Here is a 23666-nt window from a genome sequence, read left to right as displayed (position 1 = left end):
GGAAAAACATTATATTATATATATTATATATTCAAAACTCCGTAAAGCATATAAAGTATAAGCATATACTGAATTATAAGGCATAACTCAATATATTGATTTTAACCTAAAATTTTCTTAAGGCCTCAATTGCAAATGCTTTAATTGCCAGTGGTTCATAAACACATCTGTGAATTAGAAGCAAGTAATATCCTCTGTTTTTAAACTCTCAAAAAATGTGATTATACTTAATCAAAAGTAATTCAAACCACAGCCCAGGCAATACATATTAGACCATGTCCTCTTGGTAATTTAATTCTTAGCAATAATTTTAACTGCTGCCTTATTAAGTAGGTATGCTACTTAAATTATAATCCTGTAGTTATAAGGTTAAAACTGTTTTAAAATCTCAAATGTTTTTAGGTTTCAATCACTCTTCTTATTATGACAAAAATGTTCATTAACTGGAACACATGCAGTATCATTTTTAGCCACCACTTTATGGTATTTTTAAATTTTTATTACCAGAGTAGTCATTTCATTATAAAATTTTAACAAAGCTAAGCATATACTCCAATTTTTTTTTCAAAAAATAGATTTACTGTAGGCCTGTTAAGGCTCTCATAAGTAATGAATTTCACACTTTCCTTTTATACCGTATCACAACACATCAAGCAGATATATGAAATCCTTGACAAATGACATTTAAAACAATTCTATGCTTTATATGTCAAGTGGAAAAGGACATGTGCACAATCATGTACAACCAAGCGTTCGCACATGCTCTTACAACGTGGAGCAACCCGGCCTGGGGCAAGCAACCTTCCAGTGAAGAGTCTCATCAAAGGTGCGGAAGCCCATTCCAGACCAGGCGACGGTCAGTCTGAGGGTTCGTTCCGACATCCAAGCTTTAAAAAGTACTTTGAAGACTGATACAGATGTCCTAGGCAATAAACTTCCCAAAAAGAATGGAGAACAATCCCAAGGCCAATTACACCTTTTTCATTCAGAAATCCAGGCTAGTTTGATTTAGAGTCATACATAAATGAACTGCTATTTCTCAATAATTGTTTGATTTTTTTCAGCCTCTTTATTTTTAATCTACATCTCTGAGATAAAATGCATCAATTTAACTACATTTACTTATTTTGAGTTTTTCTATTGGTCCATGTTTCCTTTAAGCACAATTTTGAATGTTTTTTAAAGTAACCATTTGACTTTGAAACAAATTTATAGAAAACATGGAAGAACTATGCTAACATGCTGTATCACCCCTGAATACTTCAATGTGCATTTCCTACAACAAAGATGATCTCCTATATAACCATAATATGATCATCACAGTCATCATGGATAAAGCTCCAATATTTAATTCTCAATCTTGTTCAAGTTTCACCAATTCCCAATCATGTCTTTTATAACACAAGCATTTAATGCAGAATAGTATTTAGTTGCCTTGTTTTTCAGTCTCTGTCAATCTGGAATGCCGCTTTCCTCACCCCACTCAACCTCTGACAACTTGCTATAGGTCACCACCAGTGCTGTCTCCTGTCTCTCCAGGTCCCCATCCTTGCTATGCTGTGGATGCTTATCTTACCCTGCTGGTTTCTGAATGCTCCGCCATGGCCCTGGGCCTCCCCACTACCCAGCATGGATGCCTAAGCTGAACTGAAAGACTTTGGACTCAACTGTTCAAAAAGAGGAGAGAAGAGGAAGAGGAAGAAGAATACCCAGTAATTGGATTTTTCTTTTTTCATGATTGAACCAATGTCTTGGAATTGATTATCATTTCCACGGGCTACTTATGCTCTGTACTATTTGTATAGAGTTTGGTGAAAATGAATAAAGGCATCTGAACTCCTTTTTTTTTTTTTTTTTTTTTTTTGAGACAGAGTCTCACTCTGCCACCCAGGCTGCAGTGCAGTGGCGCAATCTCAGCTCACTGCCTCCTCACAGGCACCTGCCACCATGCCTGGCTAATTTTTTTGTATTTTTAGTAGAGATGGGGTTTCACCATGTTGGCCAGGCTGGTTTCAAACTCCTGACCTCAAGTGATCCACCTGCCTCGGCCTCCCAAAGTGTTGGGATTACAGACTTGAGCCACTGCACCAAGCCTGAACTCCATTTTTTATAGAGTACCATTTGACACTAAAATTAAGAGTCTGTTACTCATCTGCAGAATCTCTCTTTAAATGGTATTACTAAAAGGTCCAAAACGAAACATCTACAAAAATAATTATTCCTATACTCTGTGAGATATCTTTCCTGACACATTTTATATCATAAGTGAGTTTCCTAACTAACCCACACACACTCTATAGTAGGCTTACCCTTCTTTCCCCAGGCTGGCTGGCAAACTTGAAAAACCTAACCATTTAGGGGAAAAATTGAGGCAATTAAAATTAAAAGTGTTTTAGGCTAAGTAATGAATAAATTAACCCACTGAAAAGTTACATCAAAGGCTATTACTCAGCATTTTACCAATTACAGGAATTTCTGCAACATCTGTCCAGCCATTTGTTTGTGTATCCCTGGGATCAGTGCCCAGAGTTCAATCATTCTCTTGATTCTTCCTGTTATTTTCAGGGACTCGATGAGAGCAATACGTGACCTTTCACTCACTCTCAGGCAAGGAGACAAATTGAGAGTCAGAAAATAACTCTTAGATAAATTGTGACTAATCCAACTCTTATTACGAGACACAAATATTGATTAATCTAAGCTACAATGGAAGTCAGATTTGCCCACACCCTTTCTCCCACATCACAATGTCTTCACGTTCAGAAAGAAACAGCAGAGTCACAAGGATGATTTTAACATGAAGAGATGTGTTCAAGTCTTTGTTCCCGTCCTTTGGTGAAGGATAAACAGATAAAACAACATAAGGAAAATGCAAGAATCTATGGTCTGTCCTCAGAATTTTATACCCACTTCCACTGAAAAGTTCAGAAGAAGAAACAGGTGAAACATTTATTGCTTTTATATTAACAGTAACTATCGTGAAATGCAAAGAATGCAGTCCTTTCTGGATACTGTATCCTCAAAAAGATGAAGCGTATGCAGGATGATTCAAAATAGTCTAAACAAACAAACAATAAGTCTATGGGCACTGAAGTTAGGAAAACATTTCCCCTCATGTAGAATCCTCCTAACAAAGTTTTCCCATGTATTTGTCGGGTCAAATAACATTCAGATAAACTGCACATAATCCCTAAAATGCCAAATGTTTAGAGAGCTTTTTTTTTTTTTTTTTTTTTTTTTTCCTGAGTCGGAGTTTTGCGTTTTGCTCTTGTTGCCCAGGCTGGAGTGCTATGGCGCCATCTCGGCTCACTGCAACCTCCATCTCCCGGGTTCAAGCGATTCTCCTGCCTCAGCCTACTGAGTAGCTGTGATTACAGGGGCCTGCCACCACGCCCGGCTAATTTTTTGTATTTTTAGTAGAGACAGGGTTTCACCATGTTGGCCAAGCTGGTCTTGAACTCCTGACCTCAGGTGATCCACCCACCTCGGCCTCCCAAAGTGCTGGGATTACAGACATGAGCCACCGTGCCCGGCCTAGAGAGCTCTTCTCATGAAGGGCCATTTCATGCCATCATCAACAGGCTGCCTTGGTGGGTGGCCAATGTGCTTCTGGAAAACCAGCTGCGAATAACGTGAGCAACTCATGGTGTCTATGTGAGAAGGAAACTTTTCAATGTCCTTATTGACTTTCTTCTTGGTATTCAAGGTGGTCTCATTATTATAGTTACATAGTTTTATCTGGAAGAATTACTTGATCTAAAAGGTAATTTAAAATTAGTAAAATTTATTAGATATGAGGATAGTAAGTTTCATCAACGAAAGAAGACTGAAAACACCCACAATAGTAGTACTGAAATTCTAAGTGTCACTCAGCGACTGGCGAGAGCCCCGTCTGGTGCTAAGTCCATTTGGAACATCTGTCCCTGCCCTCCCCTCCTCCAAGAAGAATGTTCACTGTAAACGAGAAGAGCTTAATTTCTATGGGCTTTGTAATCCTTCCACTGGATTCCAAGCAAAATGACTATTAATACAACTAATCCTGAGAATAAAAAATAATCACAACTATGTAATAAAAACAGGAAAGGTGGTGCCAGGGTCTCACTCAGATTTCATTGCTTTGCTTTTCTCCAGGAAGGTCTTTTTGAAGCCCTGTTTATTCAATAGTAAGAGTGACCTCTAGTGACTTATCTTGTTGTTGTATTTTGCCAGTTGGTTGGTGAATTACTCTAGCATGCGTTTCTATAAGTAACTCATTTATGTGTTTATATTTAAGCCAAACAGCAGTTTCCGTTACAAGACCTAAGGATTTTGATTTGATGTAAGTAACCACGTTTTATTAACAAAGCCTTCTCACAAAAGCAGATTAAAGTTGAATCTGAAACACGGTACAGCATCTGACCAAAGGAGTCCAGTGCGTTTTTGGGAGGGGCACACCAAGTGTAGGATTTAACTAAGGCGTAGCTGAATCATGATGCACAGTGAGTGCATGAACCCATGTGCGTGCCTTGTGTGTGAAGAACCCAGGCTTGAGCCCACGGGTAGAACAGCACTGAGCTACGGCAAACTTTTCATGACAGCTTAGGAGAACTGCTGGAAGCTACCCTTGGTTATTCTGGAGTAATCTAAATTTACAAACATGGCCACTAGCACTTATTGGAACTTATTTCAAAGGAGATTTTCGTAGGAGGGGGCTGAAGTTGAGAGTGGGGATATGCCACTGAAAGACAAAAGTGATTTCAGAAGAAGGAGGAAGACATTTTAAAAATTCTAGTCTCATGGTTTGATTAATCAAGAAAGAAAGACAACTCCCTGATAGAGATTTACTCCAAGCCAAAAAAAAAAAAAAATGTAATGTTATGTAAACATTTTTATGTGTGATAAAATATGGATACATTACAATTTGCTCAACTGTCTGGAATATCATCATTATATCAGAATCATAGCCCACTCTAGAAATAAAGGCTTCCTAGGTGTTTACCAAATTAAGGAAAATAAAAAACAGGGAACCCAATGGCAAATTAAATAATGTAAAATATTAGCATCCAGAGATGAATAATTTTCAAGATCACCTAAATGACTGGCTGAGTTTTGTCTTTAAGCAAGAACTTTCTACTATGAGAAACCAAGCCTCCAGGCAGGGGTGTTCAAGTGCTATTCCCTTAGTAGTTAGGGCAGGTTATTAATTTGGGGTTCTTAAATTTAGTTTCGCCTACAGGCGCTCTGTCCCTATAGTGCATGGAAGTTAATTAGCATCTTAACTCTGAAGCTGCCAAGGTCGGCAAAACTGTAAGCTGCTAACATCTAAGTTGATGCAGTATGATGTAATGTCTGCCAGTTTTTTCCCTGTTAGACTTAATTCCTATAAAATGTTTCAATCCTAAAAAGGAATAAATGACAGCATTTGCAGGCTAATCTCTTATTTAGATGTTCTTTTCAGGTTTTACGAAAACGTCCACTTTCTCAATGAATATTCAAATACATAGATTAAAAAGTCAAAACATGCATGGTATATCTTAGACTACCCCACAAGAGGAAAGTCTATTGTAAACAAAATCGTCTTTTTCGGGTTGCAATTCCATAGAATTTTTTTAAGGTTCCTTGTGTTCAGGAACATGTTCTGCAATTCCACTTCCAAATATTACCCATAATAAAAAATACAAAGTTTTCCTGATAGCCTAGGGCAAGTTTTTTAAACCATTTGCGGTACTTACGTGGATTTCCTGCTCCTACAGGGCTCCAAGAGCGAGTGGGGAGAAGGAGCAGCACCTGGAGGACGGCCCAGGCTGCCGAAGCCATGCTCACTCGGGCCAGGCGCCCTGCGACCCGGGCACGGCGATGGCCGCTCTGCGTCGCTCCTGCTCTCACTCCCGTCCGCTGCGCGACTCCGACGCTGCTCCCTCCACTCTCCAGTCCCCGGCTCTCTTCCTCACGCACTGGCAGCCCCGCCCGTCGGGGAGAAGCCCCAGCCTCGCCTCCCCGCTCCAGACGCTCCCGCCTAGCAGCGCCCGGCCCCAGGCGTCTCCGAGGTCGGCCCCGCGGACTCGCACCGCAGCTTTCGGGAGCGCTCGGGGCCGCGCGGCGCCGCCCCAGGCTCGGAGGCGGCAGGTTCGGGCGCGTCCCGGACACTAGGCGCGGGAGGCGGTCGGCGGCCACGCGAGTCAAGAGGCGAGGGAGCGGGACGGACGCCCCAGCTCCCCCGGCGCTCTCCTCCCGTTACACCGGCAGCTCCCTCCGTCCCTCCCTCCCACCGGGGCGGGGCGGCCGCGGTGCACGGGCTCGCACCAAAGACCGCGCCGTCAGCCTCCGCCTGCAGGTGGAGAACAGCGGGCTTTATCACTCCGCTAGTCACCGAACCCAGGAAAATCCTGTCCTGCTTGAGTTCAAACAGGGAAGGTGAAGCAGAAATAACTCTGCGGCGTGTACTCGGGCGGGCGCGCGCACACTTTGATTTTGCTAGGAATTCTGACTTGTAGAGAACCAAGCTGGGAAACCGAGCCAGGAGCAGGGCGAAGCCACTGAGCCCGGGTTGTGCGAGTGCAAGCCTTTATTTAAAGTTTTGATATTTTGTCTGTCACGGATTTTTTTTTTTTTTTTTTTGCTATTACATTCAATTTTAAAACTATTTCATTCATTCAAGATTAGCGTTACTTAACAGTTGCGCCTGAGACTAGTGCGTTAGTCCCTTCACCCTAGTCCTGGCCTTGGTGGAAGTCTAAAATTTACATTGTATTCCAGTTTTCTGTCCAAAGAAGCGCCCCCTGCAAGTGTAGGATGAGGAGCTCAATTCAGCAGCGGCTAACACTGCACTCCTCGTGCGCCTGCTGTGTGCTGGGCGGCGGGTTGTGTGGGGCGCGGGGGGCGTGGGGGGAGCCTTTCTCTTTCTGTCTTCCTCTGCTTCTCAAATTCACAGGACGGGCAAAGATTGACAAACTCACATTACCGCCACCAGAAGATTCCAAAAAAAAAAAAAAAAAGATATTAACTTTTTTAGGTGGTGTCTCGAAGACACAGCTTTTAATCTTCCCTTTGGAAAGAGAACTTTGAAAGGCTTTTTCTTCATTAAAATGAATTCAAATGTAATACTGATAGAAGAACCACCTTACAAAGTCATTCTTGAATTATTAATTGGGTTCACTTAAACTACTTTTGCACAAGAACTCTGTAAATAGCACCTCTTTTATTACAGAAAAAAATTATAAATCTAAAGTTTTGATTGACAGATCAGTTGCCTTCAGTGAGATAGAAAGGGAGAAAATGGAAATCATTTTCTAAATTGGACCTATAGTAAAACAACAAATGTCAATCTATTATCGTACCAATTTGTCAGACGTCAGAAGGAGTCTTGAAAAATGTGAACTTGGTCGGGTGCGGTGGCTCACACCTGTAATCCCAGCACTTTGGGAGGCTGAGGGGGGCGGATCACGAGGTCAGGCGCTCCAGACCTTCCTGGCCAACATGGTGAAACCCCGTCTCTACTAAAATACAAAAAATTAGCCGGGCATGGTGGCGCGCGCCTGTAGTCCCAGCTACTCGGGAGGCTGAGGCAGGAGAATCGCTTGAACCTGGGAGGCAGAAGTTGCAGTGAGCAGACATCGTGCCACTGCACTCCAGCCTGGTGACAGAGCAAGACTCTGTCTCAAGGAAAAAAAAAAAAAAAAGTGAACTTGGGTGTTCAAAGTGTTAGGCTTAGTGGAGAAAGGCCAAGAAACTTCTACGGTGGTAGACATTTGCAATTAAAAAAAAATGGCTTCATTAAGCTGTAAAATCACTAATGTAGTAAGGGTGAATGCATTTTTTACAACATTGGAGGAATAGATTTATGAATATTATTCCCAATACATAAAATATACATTTTACACACTTATAGGTACACTCAAAATTTGTCCCAAATTGTTCATGTCTACTAAAGGTATACACTATTTTGTATGGTTAAAGCAATAAGCGTCAGCATTTTCTTCTAAGACAGGAAGCTTGTAATTGTTGTTTTGATTCTCCTGCTTTTGACTTAAAACTTATTTAGGTTTATTCTACTTAAGTTTTCTGGTTAGGGGACTTGAAGTCCTTAGAATGCATTTTATGAAATGCATTTTATGTGGCTATAATTGCTGCTACGTGGTTAAGTTATTATTTAAATCAGCATAGACACTTGCTGTGATGATAATGCTGGCAATGAACTTTGCAGACTAAGAGTAGTGAGGCTCTAGAAATTACTTTGCTTAGTAGAGAAGCATCCGTCACAATCATCACACACTACACACTTCCTGGACAAATGAAGGCATAAATTCGAGGTGGCTGATGTAACTAGAACACTGGATATCCCAGAAAAAATATTAAATATCACAGATATAAATGTTTTATACGTTGCCACTTTATTTCCTTTCTTCCCTACTTTCCGTGGTAATGCAATTTAAACTTTGAAACTTCTCACTTACCTTCTATTTAACCTTAACATAGATAATAAAGACATTTTTTATTTCAATCTGTATAATGGTTGCATGATTCAACCAGAATAAGAAGGGAATAAGATCTACTTTGTAATAGCACATATTTAGGAAGTGAGTATATTTATATTGGAACAAATGATGATACTGAGGTGGGTTTGATGACTAGCTTCTGGATTATAAGAATGCAAGTGTTTGTTAAGACAGAGTCTTTTGAAATTTGTTCTTAAATATTTTGAATTAGAAAAGGAACATTTAAAAAAGAATTGTATAAAGATAGTGTTAATAATTGCCACTACGGGCCGGGCACGGTGGCTCGAGCCTGTAATCCCAGCACTTTGGGAGGCCAAGACGGGTGGATCATGAGGTCAGGAGATCAAGACCATCCTGGCTAATACGGTGAAACCCCATCTCTACTAAAAAATACAAAAAACTAGCCGGACGAAGTGGCGGGTGCCTGTAGTCCCAGCTACTCGGGAGGCTGAGGCAGGAGAATGGCGTGAACCCGGGAGGCGGAGCTTGCAGTGAGCTGAGATCCGGCCACTGCACTCCAGCCTGGGTGACAAAGCAAGACTCCGTCTCAAAAAAAAAAAAAAAAAAAAAAAAAAAAATTGCCACTACCATCACCCCAACCCCACTGAGGTAACCAATGATACACAACAGGCTGACGGGCTGGTATGTGTCCTTGTGTATCCTTGTTTTGGCTCTTCTTCCTCTTTTTTTTTTTTTTTTGAGACAGAGTCTCGCTCTGTCACCTAGACTGGAGTGCAGTGGTGTGATCTTCGCTCACTGCAACCTCTGCCTCCCAGGTTCAAGCAATTCTTGTGCCTCAGCCTCCTGAGTCGCTGGGACAACAGGTGAGCGCTACAACACTCGGCTAAGTTTTTGTATTTTTGGTAGGGACAGGGTTTTTCCATGCTGCCCAGGCTGGTCTCCAAGTTCCTGAGCTCAAGTGATCCACCCGCCTTGGCCTCCCAAAGTGTTGAGATTACAGGCGTGAGCCATCACACTCAGCCTTGGCTCTTCTTATATGTAAACACATACAGCATATAGAGTTGTGCTTACTTTGTTTCAATAAGGTTTTACCTTGTACTTTATACTCTCATCCTGCAATTTTATCTTCTCTCTTTATAGTATACCATGCGCATTCCAGTCTAAGCTAGAACTTAGTTTTCAGTTCTATAAAATAGAGAATACAAAAATATAACCACATTTGCCTGCCAATCTAATAGCACTTTAATTCCTAAATAGATCTACTTTCACAAATATGCTACTTCTCAAAGAATTATTTTTCTTATGATATTTTTCTAAGCAATGCAATGTGATATTAATCAGATTTTTGAAAACACTACTGCATTAGTCAAGGCCCAGAAAGAAAGCATGATTCGCTCAGATAGTTTAAAGGAACAGGCTGTAAAGAAAAGTGAAGGGACCCCCTAGTGACGTTGTGGCACCCAAAGACAAGCAATAGCAGAAAGCCTTTGCCACCGGCAGCAGAGGGGCAGGGGGAGGAAAGGTTGTTGCCAGATCCCCAGAAAGCAGCAGCCGAGGAACAGAAAGGTCTGCAGGAGCTGTAGTCATAGAAGTAAAACAAGTTGTCCGAGTGTGGAAACAGGAGTGAGTAGGGAAGAAACTTTTTGAGCTCTGGTTTCTGAAACCTTCCTTTGTCTGTGGGTGTGTCTCATTAGCCAAAACCAACTGGAAGTCAGCTGGGAGGGGAGCAGGGTGACACTCGGGCAGGAAGGGTGACACTGGGGCTGGAAGGGTAGAGGGTGGTTCTGAGGACCTCCACAAAGAATGGCCGGCACATCCTAGAACATTAACACTTACCAAATAAAAAAAAAAAGTTTATTTTTGTTTTGTGCATTCATGTTCTTTAACGAACGATTTATAAAGTAATGGCTTAGAATAGAAATCTAAAACTTTTATTTTTTAAATTATGAACTGAAGTAATCATACTTGCTAGAAATTAAACCAGAACTTTGAGGTCAAATAGGTTACTCTTTCTTCTATTTATACTAACAGGAAAGATTAATAGTGCTGAATATCGTAGTTTTGAATGGAGCTTTGTATTAACTTCAACATCAGGAAATCACCAGAGTCCACTTACCTTTCCTTATTTTTCACAAAAATAGAAAGATTGATGTTCTCATAGAGCAAAAAAGATGAGGTCTCACTTCTTGTGGCCTTCTGACATCCATCAATATTTTAGGAAAACAATTCTCACATTTCAGAGCCAATTGGGAATTAAGTTGAGCTGAAATACAAAGGGAAATATTCTTTATTAAAGCATTGTAAATTATTTTTGTGAAATGAATAAGCTAGCCTAAAATCTAATCCTTCCAAACTACAGTAGATTAAAACAACAACAACAACAAGTGAATAAATGGTAAGTAAGCTGACATTTTCTTTCCAGTTTCTTATCACTGGCTAATTGGGAAGAATTGAAAAGTTAAAAGAGGAGAAAATTATAATCAATGGCTATTCCATTAAAAAATTGCTTATCTGTTTTATGGAAATTGATTCTATAGAGAGCCCCTGATTGCATATTTGATAAGGAACATTAACGCTGATACATAAAATACCATATGTGCTCATGTATGAAAGAAAGCATTCTTGGCCAGGCACAGTGGCTGTAATCTCAGCACTTTGGGAGGCTGAGGTGGGCGGATCACGAGGTCATGAGATCGAGACCATCCTGGCTAACACGGTGAAACCCCATCTCCACTAAAAATACAAAAAAAACAGCCAGGCATAGTAGCGGGTGCCTGTAGTCCCAGCTACTCGGGACCCTGAGGCAGGAGAATCGCTTGAACCCCGGAGGCGGAGCTTGCAGTGAGCCAAAATCGCACCACTGCACTCCAGCCTGGGCGATGGAGCCAGACTCCGTCTCAAAAAAAAAAAAAAGGAAGAAAGAAAGATTCTCCCAAATGTTTTCATTTATAGAAAAATGTAAGTCTCACCCTAAATCTATGTTAAACTTAAAGAAACAACAGGTAGTCGCAGTTAGAATGTGATTTTAGGGACTAGGAAATCAACCCCAGACTTCAGCAAATCAATGTTCTACCACTGAAGTGTGCCAATATTTAGTATGAAACCCCTTACGGATTTCAGATCTTTTCCTGAAAGCAAACTTTAATATAGCAGAAGTCATCTGGATTTGGGCTGGAGATGGGGAGAATGAAAGGAGGCAAATACTGTAAGGGGTGGAGTGTAGGGGTAGGTGAGAGTAAAGAAAGGCATTAGTTAAATGTCAGAAGTGAATTTATTCACTTTGTAGTTTTATCTAAACTGAAAACCGATCCTTGCTTGAATGGATTGCTAGAGAATGCCTTTCTCACAGGGCAAGGATAAAGCTATAGTTTTAAAACTTCAAGCTTCAAATAATGAGACTCTATGTTGGGGCATCTTTTTAACTCAGCTAATCTAAGGATATGAGAAAATACTGTTCCTATTTAAGGAGCAAAAATTGGTAGATACGTGTTTGGGAGAATTTTTAGATTTACCAGCATTTGTGTTTCAGAACACTAAACAGCCTCATGGCAAGCCTGAATTTCTGAATATAATGAAGCAGAGACTGTTTTGCCTTGAGTAGATCCAGTTCCTGAAGTCTCGGGGAACAGCGTGCTTCATGCCTGCCAGCAGATGAGCTTCAAAGTGCCTTAAGGAAGCACTTTGACCAGAAGGTAGATAACTCTTATTATAGAAGGAGAAGGAGTGTGTAATTCATCTCCTACTGGTAAGAATAGTTACTGCTTTTGCAAACACCATAAATGTGCAATCTGGAAGCTAGAAACAAGTACGCAGTCTTTTTTACATATGTAGTGAAACTACTACACTTTCTGCAGTGGCAAATCTAAGCAGAGATTGTAAATCTAAGCAGAGCGGTATCCGGGTTGTGGTAGTCTACACTGAGTATGCCTACGTGATGGTAGAGGAAAAAAAATGAAGATTACATGCAGGATAGCTCCCTAAGAATATCAGATAAGAGCTTCTGCAGAACAACTTGTTATGTATCTTCTGGTCCAAATTTTCAAAGAAACTGCTGCCGGGTATAAGGATACAAAACACGAGAGAGAGAAAGGTAGAAAACAAGCAAACAAAAATGACCCTGAAGTGATAACACACTTGGTTGCACTTGATATTTCAGAAAGTCTGTGACTCAGGGAAATGAGATGGTCTGGAAGGAGACTTTACAGACAATAGCAAGACACTAAAGTTCTCTCAAAACCTTGGATCCCATTTTTTATAATAAACAGAATTATATCTTTTTTGATTAGCTTGTGAAAATTATTTGAGAATAATTTATGAAAAGTTCCCACTGCTATAATATACTGAGTTCAATACATTATTCATATTTTATTTTCATTAATTAAAATAAACCCAAATCCTATTAAGAACTTTTTCAAAGACTGATAACCATGACTACAAAATGCTTTGTTGTCACATTTCTTTTCATTCCATAAATTAAATAGACTCTTCTTTGTCTCTAAAGGCTATTTAAACATATTATGTTTCCCAGGAAAGGCTGTGGTTAAACATTGGCATTTTGTCCTTATGTTCCTATAGTTTCCTGTTGTAGCAGTGTAGAATGAAATTATGCCAGAACAATTTCCACATAAATATTGAACAAAGTGGTTCAAACAGTTTTGTGCCAATATGTTTATTTTCTTAAGCATTCATTGTAAATTTGTGAAATTTTAGTATTCTCTCATAAACACCTAAGTGTAGTTGCCGTTAAATACAGATTCACGTTCAAGTTAGGACTGCTTTTTTTTTGTTTCATATGATTTGTTCTTTTTTTTTTTTTTTTGAAAAGTAGTCTTGCTCTGTCGCCCAGGCTGGAGGGCAGTGGCGCCATCTTGGCTCATTGCAAGCTCCGCCTCCTGGGTTTAGGCCATTCTCCTGCCTCAGCCTCCCGAGTAGCTGGGACTACAGGTGCCCACCACCACACCTGCCTAATTTATTTTGTATTCTTAGTAGAGATGGCATTTCACTGTGTTAGCCAGGATGGTCTCGATCTCCTGACGTTGTGATCCGCCCACCTTGGCCTACCAAAGTGCTGGGATTACAGGCGTGAGCCACTGCGCCCGGCCAGCAAATAAATTTTAAAGCTCTACATTCTTGGGTAAATTTTACCCTTAAACAAAAACACAGCCAATTGTACTAATCCTACAAAGAGCCATTTTAGGGAGCCCTAAAGTTTTCTTATGAAAGCTCTAGTTGAATCAAATATCAAAGTACTGGTCTATTAAGTTTCTTTTTTCAGATATAAGTTAATTTTGATGTATTTGATTTCCTCTTTAAAAAATCACACTTTTGAGGCTGGGTGCGGTGGCTCATACCTGTAATGCCAGCATTTTGGGAGGCCAAGGCACGCGGATCACTTGAGGTTAGGAGTTCAAGACCAGACTGGCCAACATGCTGAAACCCCATCTCCAAAAAAATACAAAAATTAGCCAGCCGTGGTGGTACATGCCTGTAATCCCAGCTCCTTAGGAGGCTGAGGCATGAGAATCACTTGAATCCAGGAGGCAGGGTTTGCAGTGAGCTGAGATCGCATCACTGCCCTCCAGCCTGGGTGACAGAGTGAGACTCTGTCTCAAAAACAAAAACAGTCACCTTTTTGAATGCTTAGACACTACTGGTGGACATGTAAATTAGTTCAGCCACTGTCTAAAGCAGTTTGGTGATTTCTCAAATAACTCAAAACGGAATTACTATTCTACCCAGCAATCTCTTTACTGCATATATACCCAAAGGAATGTAAAACATTCTACCATAAACACCTAGGCATGTGTATGTTCATTGCAGCACTATTCACAATAGCAAAGACATGGAATCAACCTAAATGCCCATCAATGGTAGACTGGATAAAGAAAATGTGATGCATAGGCCGGGCACGGTGGCTCACACCTATGATCCCAGCACTCTGGGAGGCGGAGGCGGGTGGATCATGAGGTCAGGAGATCGGGACCATCCTGGCTAACATGGTGAAACCCTGTCTCTATTTAAAATACAAAAAGTTAGCTGGGCATGGTGGCAGGTGCCTGTAATCCCAGCTACTTGGGAGGCTGAGGCAGGAGAATGGCTTGAACTCGGGAGGCGAGGCTTGCAGTGAGCCGAGATCGCGCCACTGCACTCCAGCCTGGACGACAGAGCTAGACTCCATCTCAAAAAAACCAAAAGAAAAAGAAGGCCGGGCGTGGTGGCTCACGCCTGTAATCCCAGCACTTTGGGAGGCCGAGGTGGGCGGATCACAAGGTCAGGAGATCGAGACCATGGTGAAACCCCGTCTCTACTAAAAATAGAAAAAATTAGCCGGGCGCAGTGGCGGGCGCCTGTAGTCCCAGCTACTCGGGAGGCTGAGGCAGGAGAATGGCGTGAACCCGGGAGGCGGAGCTTGCAGTGAGCCGAGATTGCGCCACTGCACTCCAGCCTGGGCGACAGAGCGAGACTCCGTCTCAAAAAAAAAAAAAAGAAAAAAGAAAAAAAGAAAAAGAAAAAGAAAATGTGGTGCATATACACCACAGAATACTACACAACCATAAAAAAGAACGGGATCATGTCCTTTGCAGCAACATGGATGGAACTGGAGGCCATTATACAAAGCAAACAAAACACAGGAACAGGAAACCAAATGTCACATGTTCTCACTTATGAGTGGGAGCAAAACATTGAGTACATATGGGCACAAAGAAGGGAACAACAGGCACTGGGGCCTGCTTGAGGGTAAAGGGAGGGAAGACGGTAACAACTGAGAAACTACCTATCTAGTGTTGTGCTTATTACCTGGGTGGCCAAATAATCTGTACACCAAACCCCCATGACATGCAATTTACCTAACAAATCTGCAGATGTACCCCTGAACCTAAAAGTTAAAAAATAATAGCAATAATCACCCTTTAAACCTATCTTTCAACATTTAAAGTCTCACCAAAAGACTGAGCCCTAATCATAGGACTATAGAATGTTCCCCTTCCCCTTACACCCTATCACTACATTACTAAAGGCCTATTTCCTATAGTTCCTTTTACTTAGTACATTGTGTTCACTTTTCAACAAAAAAAATTCCAAGATACACTGAAATGCAAAAAAATAAATAAATAAGCAGTTTGAAAAGTATGAACAAGCATCATAATCAGAGTCAAGTATGGCAGGAATGTTGGAATTATCAAAACAGGTATTTTAAATAATTGTGATTATTGTGTTAAGGACTCTAGTAAATAGACAACATGCAAGAACAGATGAATTATGTAAGCAGAGAGATGGGGATACAAAGAAAAAGTCAAAAGGGACGTGCTAGAGATCAAAGACATTGTGATAGACATAAAGAAGGGCTTTGATGGGCTCATTAATAGACTGGACATAGCCAAAAAAGAATCTTTGAGCTTGATGATATGACAATAGAAATTTCCAAAGCGTAAGAGCAAAGAGAAAAAGATACTCAGTAAAAACAGAATAGAATATCAAAGAACTGTAACAAAACTACAAAAGGATATATATATAGGGAATTTTAAAAGGAGAGGAAAGAGAGGAAAAAAATAGAAGCAATATTTGAAACAACAATGACTGAAAATTTCTTCCAAATTAGCATCAGACACCAAAACAGCGATCAAGAAAGCTCAGAGCACACCAAACAGGATACATGAAAAGAAAAATTATACCTAGGCATTTCATATTCAACTTCAGAAAAATCAAAAATAAGAAAAAACAAGTCTTGAAAGAAGCCAGAGAGGAAAAATAGCCTACATTAAAGGAGCAAAATTAAGAATTACTTCTGACATTTTCTTAGAAACCATGCAAGCAAGAAGAGTGAGGCTGAGAGAAAAACCACCAACCTAGACTTCTGCACCCTGTAAAATTATCCTTCAAAAGTAATAAGAACTAAAGTTCTTCTCAGAAAAACAAAACTTGAAGGAATTGTTACTGGTAGACCTGCCTTGCAAGAAATGTTAACAGAATTTCAGAAAGAAAATGATATAGGTCAGACACTCCAATCTGCATAAAGAAAAGAAGAGAGTCAATGAATTAATAAGTAAAAGTAAAGTAAAACATTCTTTTTTTGTTATTAATTGATCGAAGAGATGATAGTTCAAAATAATAATAGCAACAATATATGGTTATGTATGCATATATATGCTTTTGTATACTTTTGTGTACATTAAGTGAGTGATAGCAATGATAAAAGGGAAAGGAAGGAAGAATTAGGAATATTGTGTATTAATATATCTTCTACCTGTGAAGTGGTATAGTGTCATTTGAAAGTGTACTTGGATTAGTTGTAAAAATATATTGCGAACTCTAGGACTAATGTTTTAAAACTTTAAAAAAGTATAATTGATATGCTAAGGAAGGAGAGAAAATGAAATTATATAAAGTGCTCAATTAAAACACAAAAAATAGAAAAACTATGTGCGACAAAAATAAGAACTAAGAGCAAGGACAGCAAAGAAAAATCATTAACAAATATGGTACATATTAATTCAGCTGTATCAATAATCATCTTAACTGTCAATGATCTAAAACACACCAATTAAAATACAGAGACTGTCATAGTAAATCAAAAAACAAGACCCAGCTGTATACAAGAAACCTACTTTAAATTTGAAGACTCTTAGAGATAAAAATTAAGGGAATGGAGAAGATACTGAGGTAAATTATAAAGGGTGGTCATAGTCTCCCTTAAAGGAGAAAAAACTTGCTAAATAGATGGAGAGAACAAACTACCCGAGCACAAACCACATCATAGGCTCAGGGTTAGAACATCCTGCAGCAAGGAGGTAGAGGAATAGAAGGGAGAATTCCCAAATTCACACAAGCACAGAAACCCACGATTAGTGTCCTTGGGCTGACCTATATTAACTCTAATAGTAAAAGAAAAACACCCCTGGGTGGAGATTTAAGGTGCTAATGAGACATGAAATGTAAGTACTAGCATGTACAACCACAGCACATGTGCAGGGACCACCTATAACATACTCATCAGAACACCCCTTCCCACCCCTCCATGAATAATCACGTAAATCTCCCATAAAGGGCGATCCCCCAGCATCAGACAGGGCTGTCTCACCTTTGAGCAGCCCATGCTGATCAGCTGTCAGAGTGTACTTTTGCTTTGCAATAAACTCTTTTGTTTACTGTTACTTTGGATTCATTCTCAAATTCTTTTGTGCAGCAAAGTCAAGAACCTGAAACAGCCCACTGGCAACAATAGCATGCTAACAGTAATCCAAAGAAAGCAGGAGTAGCTTTATTAATGACACATCCCACTTCAAAACAAGAAGAATTATCAGAAATAAAGAGAATCATTACATAATAAAAATGTGGTCAGTTCTCCAAAAAGACATAACAGTTCTCAGTGTTTATGCACCTAAAAACAGAGCATCACTATATATTAGCAAAAACTAATAGAACTTCAAGGAAAAATAGATGAATTTACTAATGTACTTTGAGACTTTAACATCTCCCTACTAGTAATTAGCAGATTAAGCAGGCAAAAAATTAGGAAAGACATGTTATAATTCAAGTCAACAGTGACATTAATCAACTGCATCCAGTGGACATGTATAGAATAATTCACCCAACAACAGCAGAGTACACATGCTTCTGAAGCTCCCATGGAATGTTCACAAAGACACATCATTATCTAGGCAATTAAAAAGCAACTAATTTAAAAGCATATAAGTCATACAAATTATGCTCTATGACCACAGTGAAATTAAGCTAGAAATCAACTTCAGAAAGATAACCGGAAAATGTTAAAATACATGAAGGCTTAACATCACACTTCTAAATAAAAAATGGATCAAATAAGTCTCAAGAGGAGTTGTAAAATATTTTGAACTAAATGAAAATGAAATACAACTTTAAATTTGATGACCCATTGAGATAAAAATTAAGGGGATGGAAAAGATACTGTGATAAGTTATAGAGGGTGGTCATAGTTTTTCATTCTCACTTACGTCTCACAAAAGTGTGTGAAATGCAGTAAAACAATGCTTAGACCAAAATTATAGCATTGAATGCACGTGTTGCACCCCAAGGAGGGTGTGAAATTAATAATCTAACTTTTCACCTTAGGAAACTAGTAAAGGAAGAACAAATTAGACTCAAAATGAGGAGAAGAAAAATATAAAAATCAATAAAATTGAAGACAGAAAATCAATAGAAAAAAATTGACAAAATAAAAATCTGATTCTTTGAAAAGATAAATAAAATTGATAAATCTCTATCCAGAGTAAGAGAGAAAAAGAATACAATTATTAATATCAACATTTGAAGAAGAGCCACCTCTATAGATTCCATGGACATTAAAACATTTAAAAAAATAAAGAAGTATTATTAACAACTTCATAACTTTGATAACCAACATAAAATGCAGCACTTCTTTGAAATATATAATCTACTAAAATTCATGACAGAAGAAAAAGACAATCTGATTTGTCCTGTATCTATTAAAGGAATTGACTCAATAATTAATAAGCTGATAAAATAGAAAGTACCAGGCCCCAAAGAGTTCTCTGGTAAATTCTAACACTTATAAAGATGCAGAAAAAAACATTTGACAAAATCCAACATCCATTAATGATAACTCTTAGCAAATTAGGAATAAAGGGAAACTTCCTCAAAGTGCCAATGTCTATAGGAAACCTAGAGCTAACATCATATTCCCTGGGGAGAAGTTAGATGCTTTCCTGGTAAGATGAAAAACACGGCAAGAATGCCTGCTCCCACCTCTCCTACTCAACATCATACTGAGGGTCCTAGCTAATGCAACAAAACATGAAACAAACATAAAGGTTATACAGATTTGGAAGAAAGAAATAAGACTCTGCTCGCAGATGGCATGATGGTATATGTAAAAAATCCCCCTAAAATCAACCAAAACATTTGTGGAACTAACATGTGGTTATAGTAAGGTTGTAGAATATAATGTTACTATACAAAAGTCAGTTGATTTCTGATATACCAGCAATGAGCAATTGGAATTTGAAATTAAAAGCATAATACCATTTACTTTAGCACTGGAAAGAGAAATGTTTAGGCATAAATTGAATAAAATATGTGCCAGGTTTATATGAGAAAAACCACAAACTCTGATTAAAGAAATCAAAGAAGATCTAAATAAATAGAGTATACATTGAATAAAATATGTACAAGGTTTAGATGAGGAAAAACTACAAACTGATAAAAGAAATCAAAGAAGATCTAAATTAATGGAGAGATATTCCACGTACATGGATAAGAAGACTCAATGTTGTCATACTGTCATTTCTTCAAAACTTGATCTGTAGATTTAATGGAACCCCACTCAAAATTCCAGCAAATTATTATATGGATATCCACAAACTGGTTCAAAAGTTTATGTGAAATGGCAAAAGATCCAGAATAGCCAACATAATATTGAAGGAGAAGAATGAAGTTTGAGGTCTAACAAACTAATTTCTGTATGATTCCAACTATATGACATTCTGGAAAATGAAAAATTATAGACACAGTAAATAGCTCAGTGATTGCCAGGAGTTTGAGGGAAAAGGGACTGGGGTAAATGGAACACAAGAGATTTTCTGAATAGTAACACTGTTATGTATAACACTGTAATTTTGGATACATGCCATTATATATTTGTCAAAACCCATGGAATGTCAAACACAAAGAGTGAAGCCTAATATAAACTATGGACTTTAGTAATTAATGGTGCATCAATACTGGGTCATGGATTGTAACAAATGTGTCATCCTAATGTAAGATGGTAAAAATAGGAGAAACTGCAGGGAGGTATGAGGGAACTCTGTGTTTTTCTTTCATCTTTTTTTCTGTAAACCTAAAACTTTTTAAAAAATGAAGTATCTTATTTTTTTAATTATCTAAATACATTAATAAAAAGTGAGAGATTAGCAAAGTAGATTTTAAAATATCCTAATCATAAGCTGTTTATAAGAGACCTACTTTACATTTAATAAAATAGGTAAATTGAAATTAAATGCATGAAAAATACATAATATGCAAATATTAACAAAATAATGCAGGAATGGCTATATTAATATCTGATGGAGAGACTCGAGAGTAAGGAAAATTACTAAAGACAAAGAAAGATATTACATATTTTTAAAAACCAAGTTACTATGAAGACACAATGATCCTAAATGTATATAAACCAACAGAATTTTAAAATACATGGAGCAAAAGCAGGTAATACTGAAAGAAGAAATAGACAAATCTACAATTATAGTTGGGGATTCCAACCTTCTCACTAGCTGACAGAATTACTAGTCAGACAATTAGCATAGATACAAAAAAATATGAACAACACAATTCAACAACAGGATCTAATTGATATTCATACATATGTTTATCACATAAAGGAAACTCCAATAAGATTAAAAACTAATTGCACATCATAAGTAACAGAAGGCAGAAGAAAGTGGAATGACACATTAAAAGAGATTAAAGAAAATATGAGACCAAGAATCTTATATCTAGCAAAACTATATGCTAAAATTAAGATAAAATAGACATTTTCATATAAACAAAAATTGAGAAAATTTGTTGCTGGAAGATTTATCTTAATATTTATTAACACTAACAAAGGATTTCCAGGCTGATTCCTGGTATGTGTTAAACCCCATATGAGAAAACAAACAGGCCAGTAAATTGAATTATGTAGATAATTGTTAAAGAGAATATTTGGTCTTCTTTCCTTTCTTAAATGATTTAAAATGCAATTGCATAAAATGATATGTACATACACAGATTGTTGGGTTCGTAACCTACAGAAATGTAATGTATTTGACAATAATGGCACAAAGGATATGAGCAGAAGCAAATCTATATTGGATCAACCAACAGAATGACACCAGATGGTTTTCCAGATGTACAAAAATAAAGAGAACAAGAAATGGCAGATAAGAAGATTAATATCACAAACTTTACAAATGTATACTTGTTCCCCTTTCTTCCTCAGCTTCTTTAAAAGATGCAAAAGTAAAAAGAACAAAGCTGGAGGCATCATGCTACCTGACTTCAAAGTACACTGTAAGACTACAGTAACTGAAACAGCATGGTACTGGTACCAAAACAGATATATAGACCAATGGAACAGAACAGAGGCCTCAGAAATAACACCACACGTTTACAACCATCTGATCTTTGACAAACCTGACCAAAACAAGCAATGGGGAGAGAATTCCCTATTTAATAAATGGTATTGGGAAAACTGGCTAGCCATATGCAGAAAACTGAAACTGGACCCCTTCCTTACACCTTATACAAAAATTAATTCAAGATGGATTAAAGACTTAAACATAAGACCTAAAACCATAAAAAGCCTAGAAGAAAATCTAGGCAGTACCATTCAGGACATAGGCATGGGCAAAGACTTTATGACTAAAACACCAAAAGCAATGGCAACAAAAGCCAAAATAGACAAATGGGATCTAATTAAACTAAAGAGCTTCTGCACAGCTAAATAAACTATTATCAGAGTGAACAGGCAACCCACAGAATGGGAGAAAATTTTTGCCCCCTATCCATCTGACAAAAGGCTAATATCCAGAATCAACACAAAGAACTTAAACAAATGTACAAGAAACAAACAACCTCATCAAAAAGTGGGTGAAGGATATGAACAGACACTTCTCAAAAGAAGACATTTATGCAGCCAACAAACATATGAAGAAAAGCTTATCATCACTGGTCATTAGAGAAATGCAAATCAAAACCACAATGAGATACCATCTCATACCAGTTATGTGATGCTTTTATAAAGCATGCTCTCTTGCCTGCCACCATGATTGTAAGATGTGACTTTGCTCCTTCTTGCCTTGCACCGTGATTGTGAGGCCTCCCTAGCCATGTTGAACCTCTTTCCTTTATAAATTACCCAGTTGCAGGTATGTCTTTGTTAGCAGCATGAGAACAGACTAATACATCAGAGATAAAGAGGACATGCTGTAATGTTAAAGAGACAATACATTAAGAAGGTATAAAAATTATAAACCTATGTGCTCTGAGTGAAATATTTCCAAAATCTACAAAACAAAAACAGACTGAATTAAAGGTAGAATTCAACAAGAATAGTTGGAGATGGTAATTGTTGCAGACATCAATATCTCACTTTCAATAACTAGAAAAACTAAATAGATGCTAGCAAGAATATGGAGGACTTGAGTAACAGTATAAACTAGCTAGATCTAACAGACACTGACAGTACAGTACACCCAAAAGCAGAACATTACTCTCAAGTGCACATGGAACATTTCCTAAAATAGATCACATGCTAGGCCAAAAACCAAACCTCAAAAAGTAGAAAATGATTGTCCTTTGATCAAAATGGAATTAAATTAGAAATTAAAAACAGAAAGAAATTTGGGAACAGTGTAAATATATAAAAATTAGCTACAGGCAAGATGGCCGAATAGGAGCAGCTCCAGTCTCCAACTCCCAGCGCCAGCGACACAGAAGACCGGTGATTTCTGCATTTTCAACTGAGGTACTGGGTTCATCTCACTGGGGAGTGCCGGACGATCGGAGCTGGTCAGCTGCTGCAGCCCGACCAGCGAGAGCTGAAGCAGGGCGAGGCATTGCCTCACCTGGGAAGCGCAAGGGGGAAGGGAGTCCCTTTTCCTAGCCAGGGGAACTGAGACACACAACACCTGGAAAATCGGGTAACTCCCACCCCAATACTGCGCTTTAGGAAACAGGCACACCAGGAGATCATATCCCACACCTGGCCGGGAGGGTCCCACACCCACGGAGCCTCCCTCGTTGCTAGCGCAGCAGTCTGTGATCTACCGGCAAGGCAGCAGCGAGGCTGGGGGAGGGGCGCCCGCCATTGCTGAGGCTTAAGTAGGTAAACAAAGCTGCTGGGAAGCTCTAACTGGGTGGAGCTCACAGCAGCTCAAGGAAACCTGCCTGTCTCTGTAGACTCCACCTCTGGGGACAGGGCACAGTAAACTAAGACACACAGACACCTCTGCACAGACGCAAACGACTCTGTCTGACAGCTTTGAAGAGAGCAGTGGATCTCCCAACACGGAGGTTGAGATCTGAGAAGGGACAGACTCCCTGCTCAAGCGGGTCCCTGACCCCTGAGTAGCCTAACTGGGAGACATCCCCCACTAGGGGCAGTCTGACAACCCACACCTCACAGGGAGGAGTACACCCCTGAGAGGAAGCTTCCAAAGCAAGAATCAGACAGGTACACTCGCTGTTCAGAAATAT

The 23666-nt window shown here is 39.0% G+C and overlaps 1 protein-coding gene across 1 annotated transcript in view; it reads right to left on the bottom strand.

Moving 5' to 3' along the window:
* LOC711939 (contactin associated protein like 3) overlaps positions 1–6441 on the bottom strand; it is a 235617-nt gene extending 229176 nt beyond the window's left edge. The window contains 1 exon segment of the mRNA XM_028835369.2: positions 5712–6441. Coding sequence (XP_028691202.2) covers positions 5712–5796 — 85 coding nt within the window. The 5' untranslated portion in view covers positions 5797–6441.
* Between the last annotated feature and the right edge of the window lie 17225 nt (positions 6442–23666).

The sequence above is a fragment of the Macaca mulatta genome, chromosome 15, assembly GCF_049350105.2.
Source record: "Macaca mulatta isolate MMU2019108-1 chromosome 15, T2T-MMU8v2.0, whole genome shotgun sequence".
Classification (NCBI taxonomy): Eukaryota; Metazoa; Chordata; class Mammalia; order Primates; family Cercopithecidae; genus Macaca; species Macaca mulatta.
Note: the sequence above shows the minus strand (reverse complement) of the source record. Positions and strands in the feature narration are given on the sequence as shown.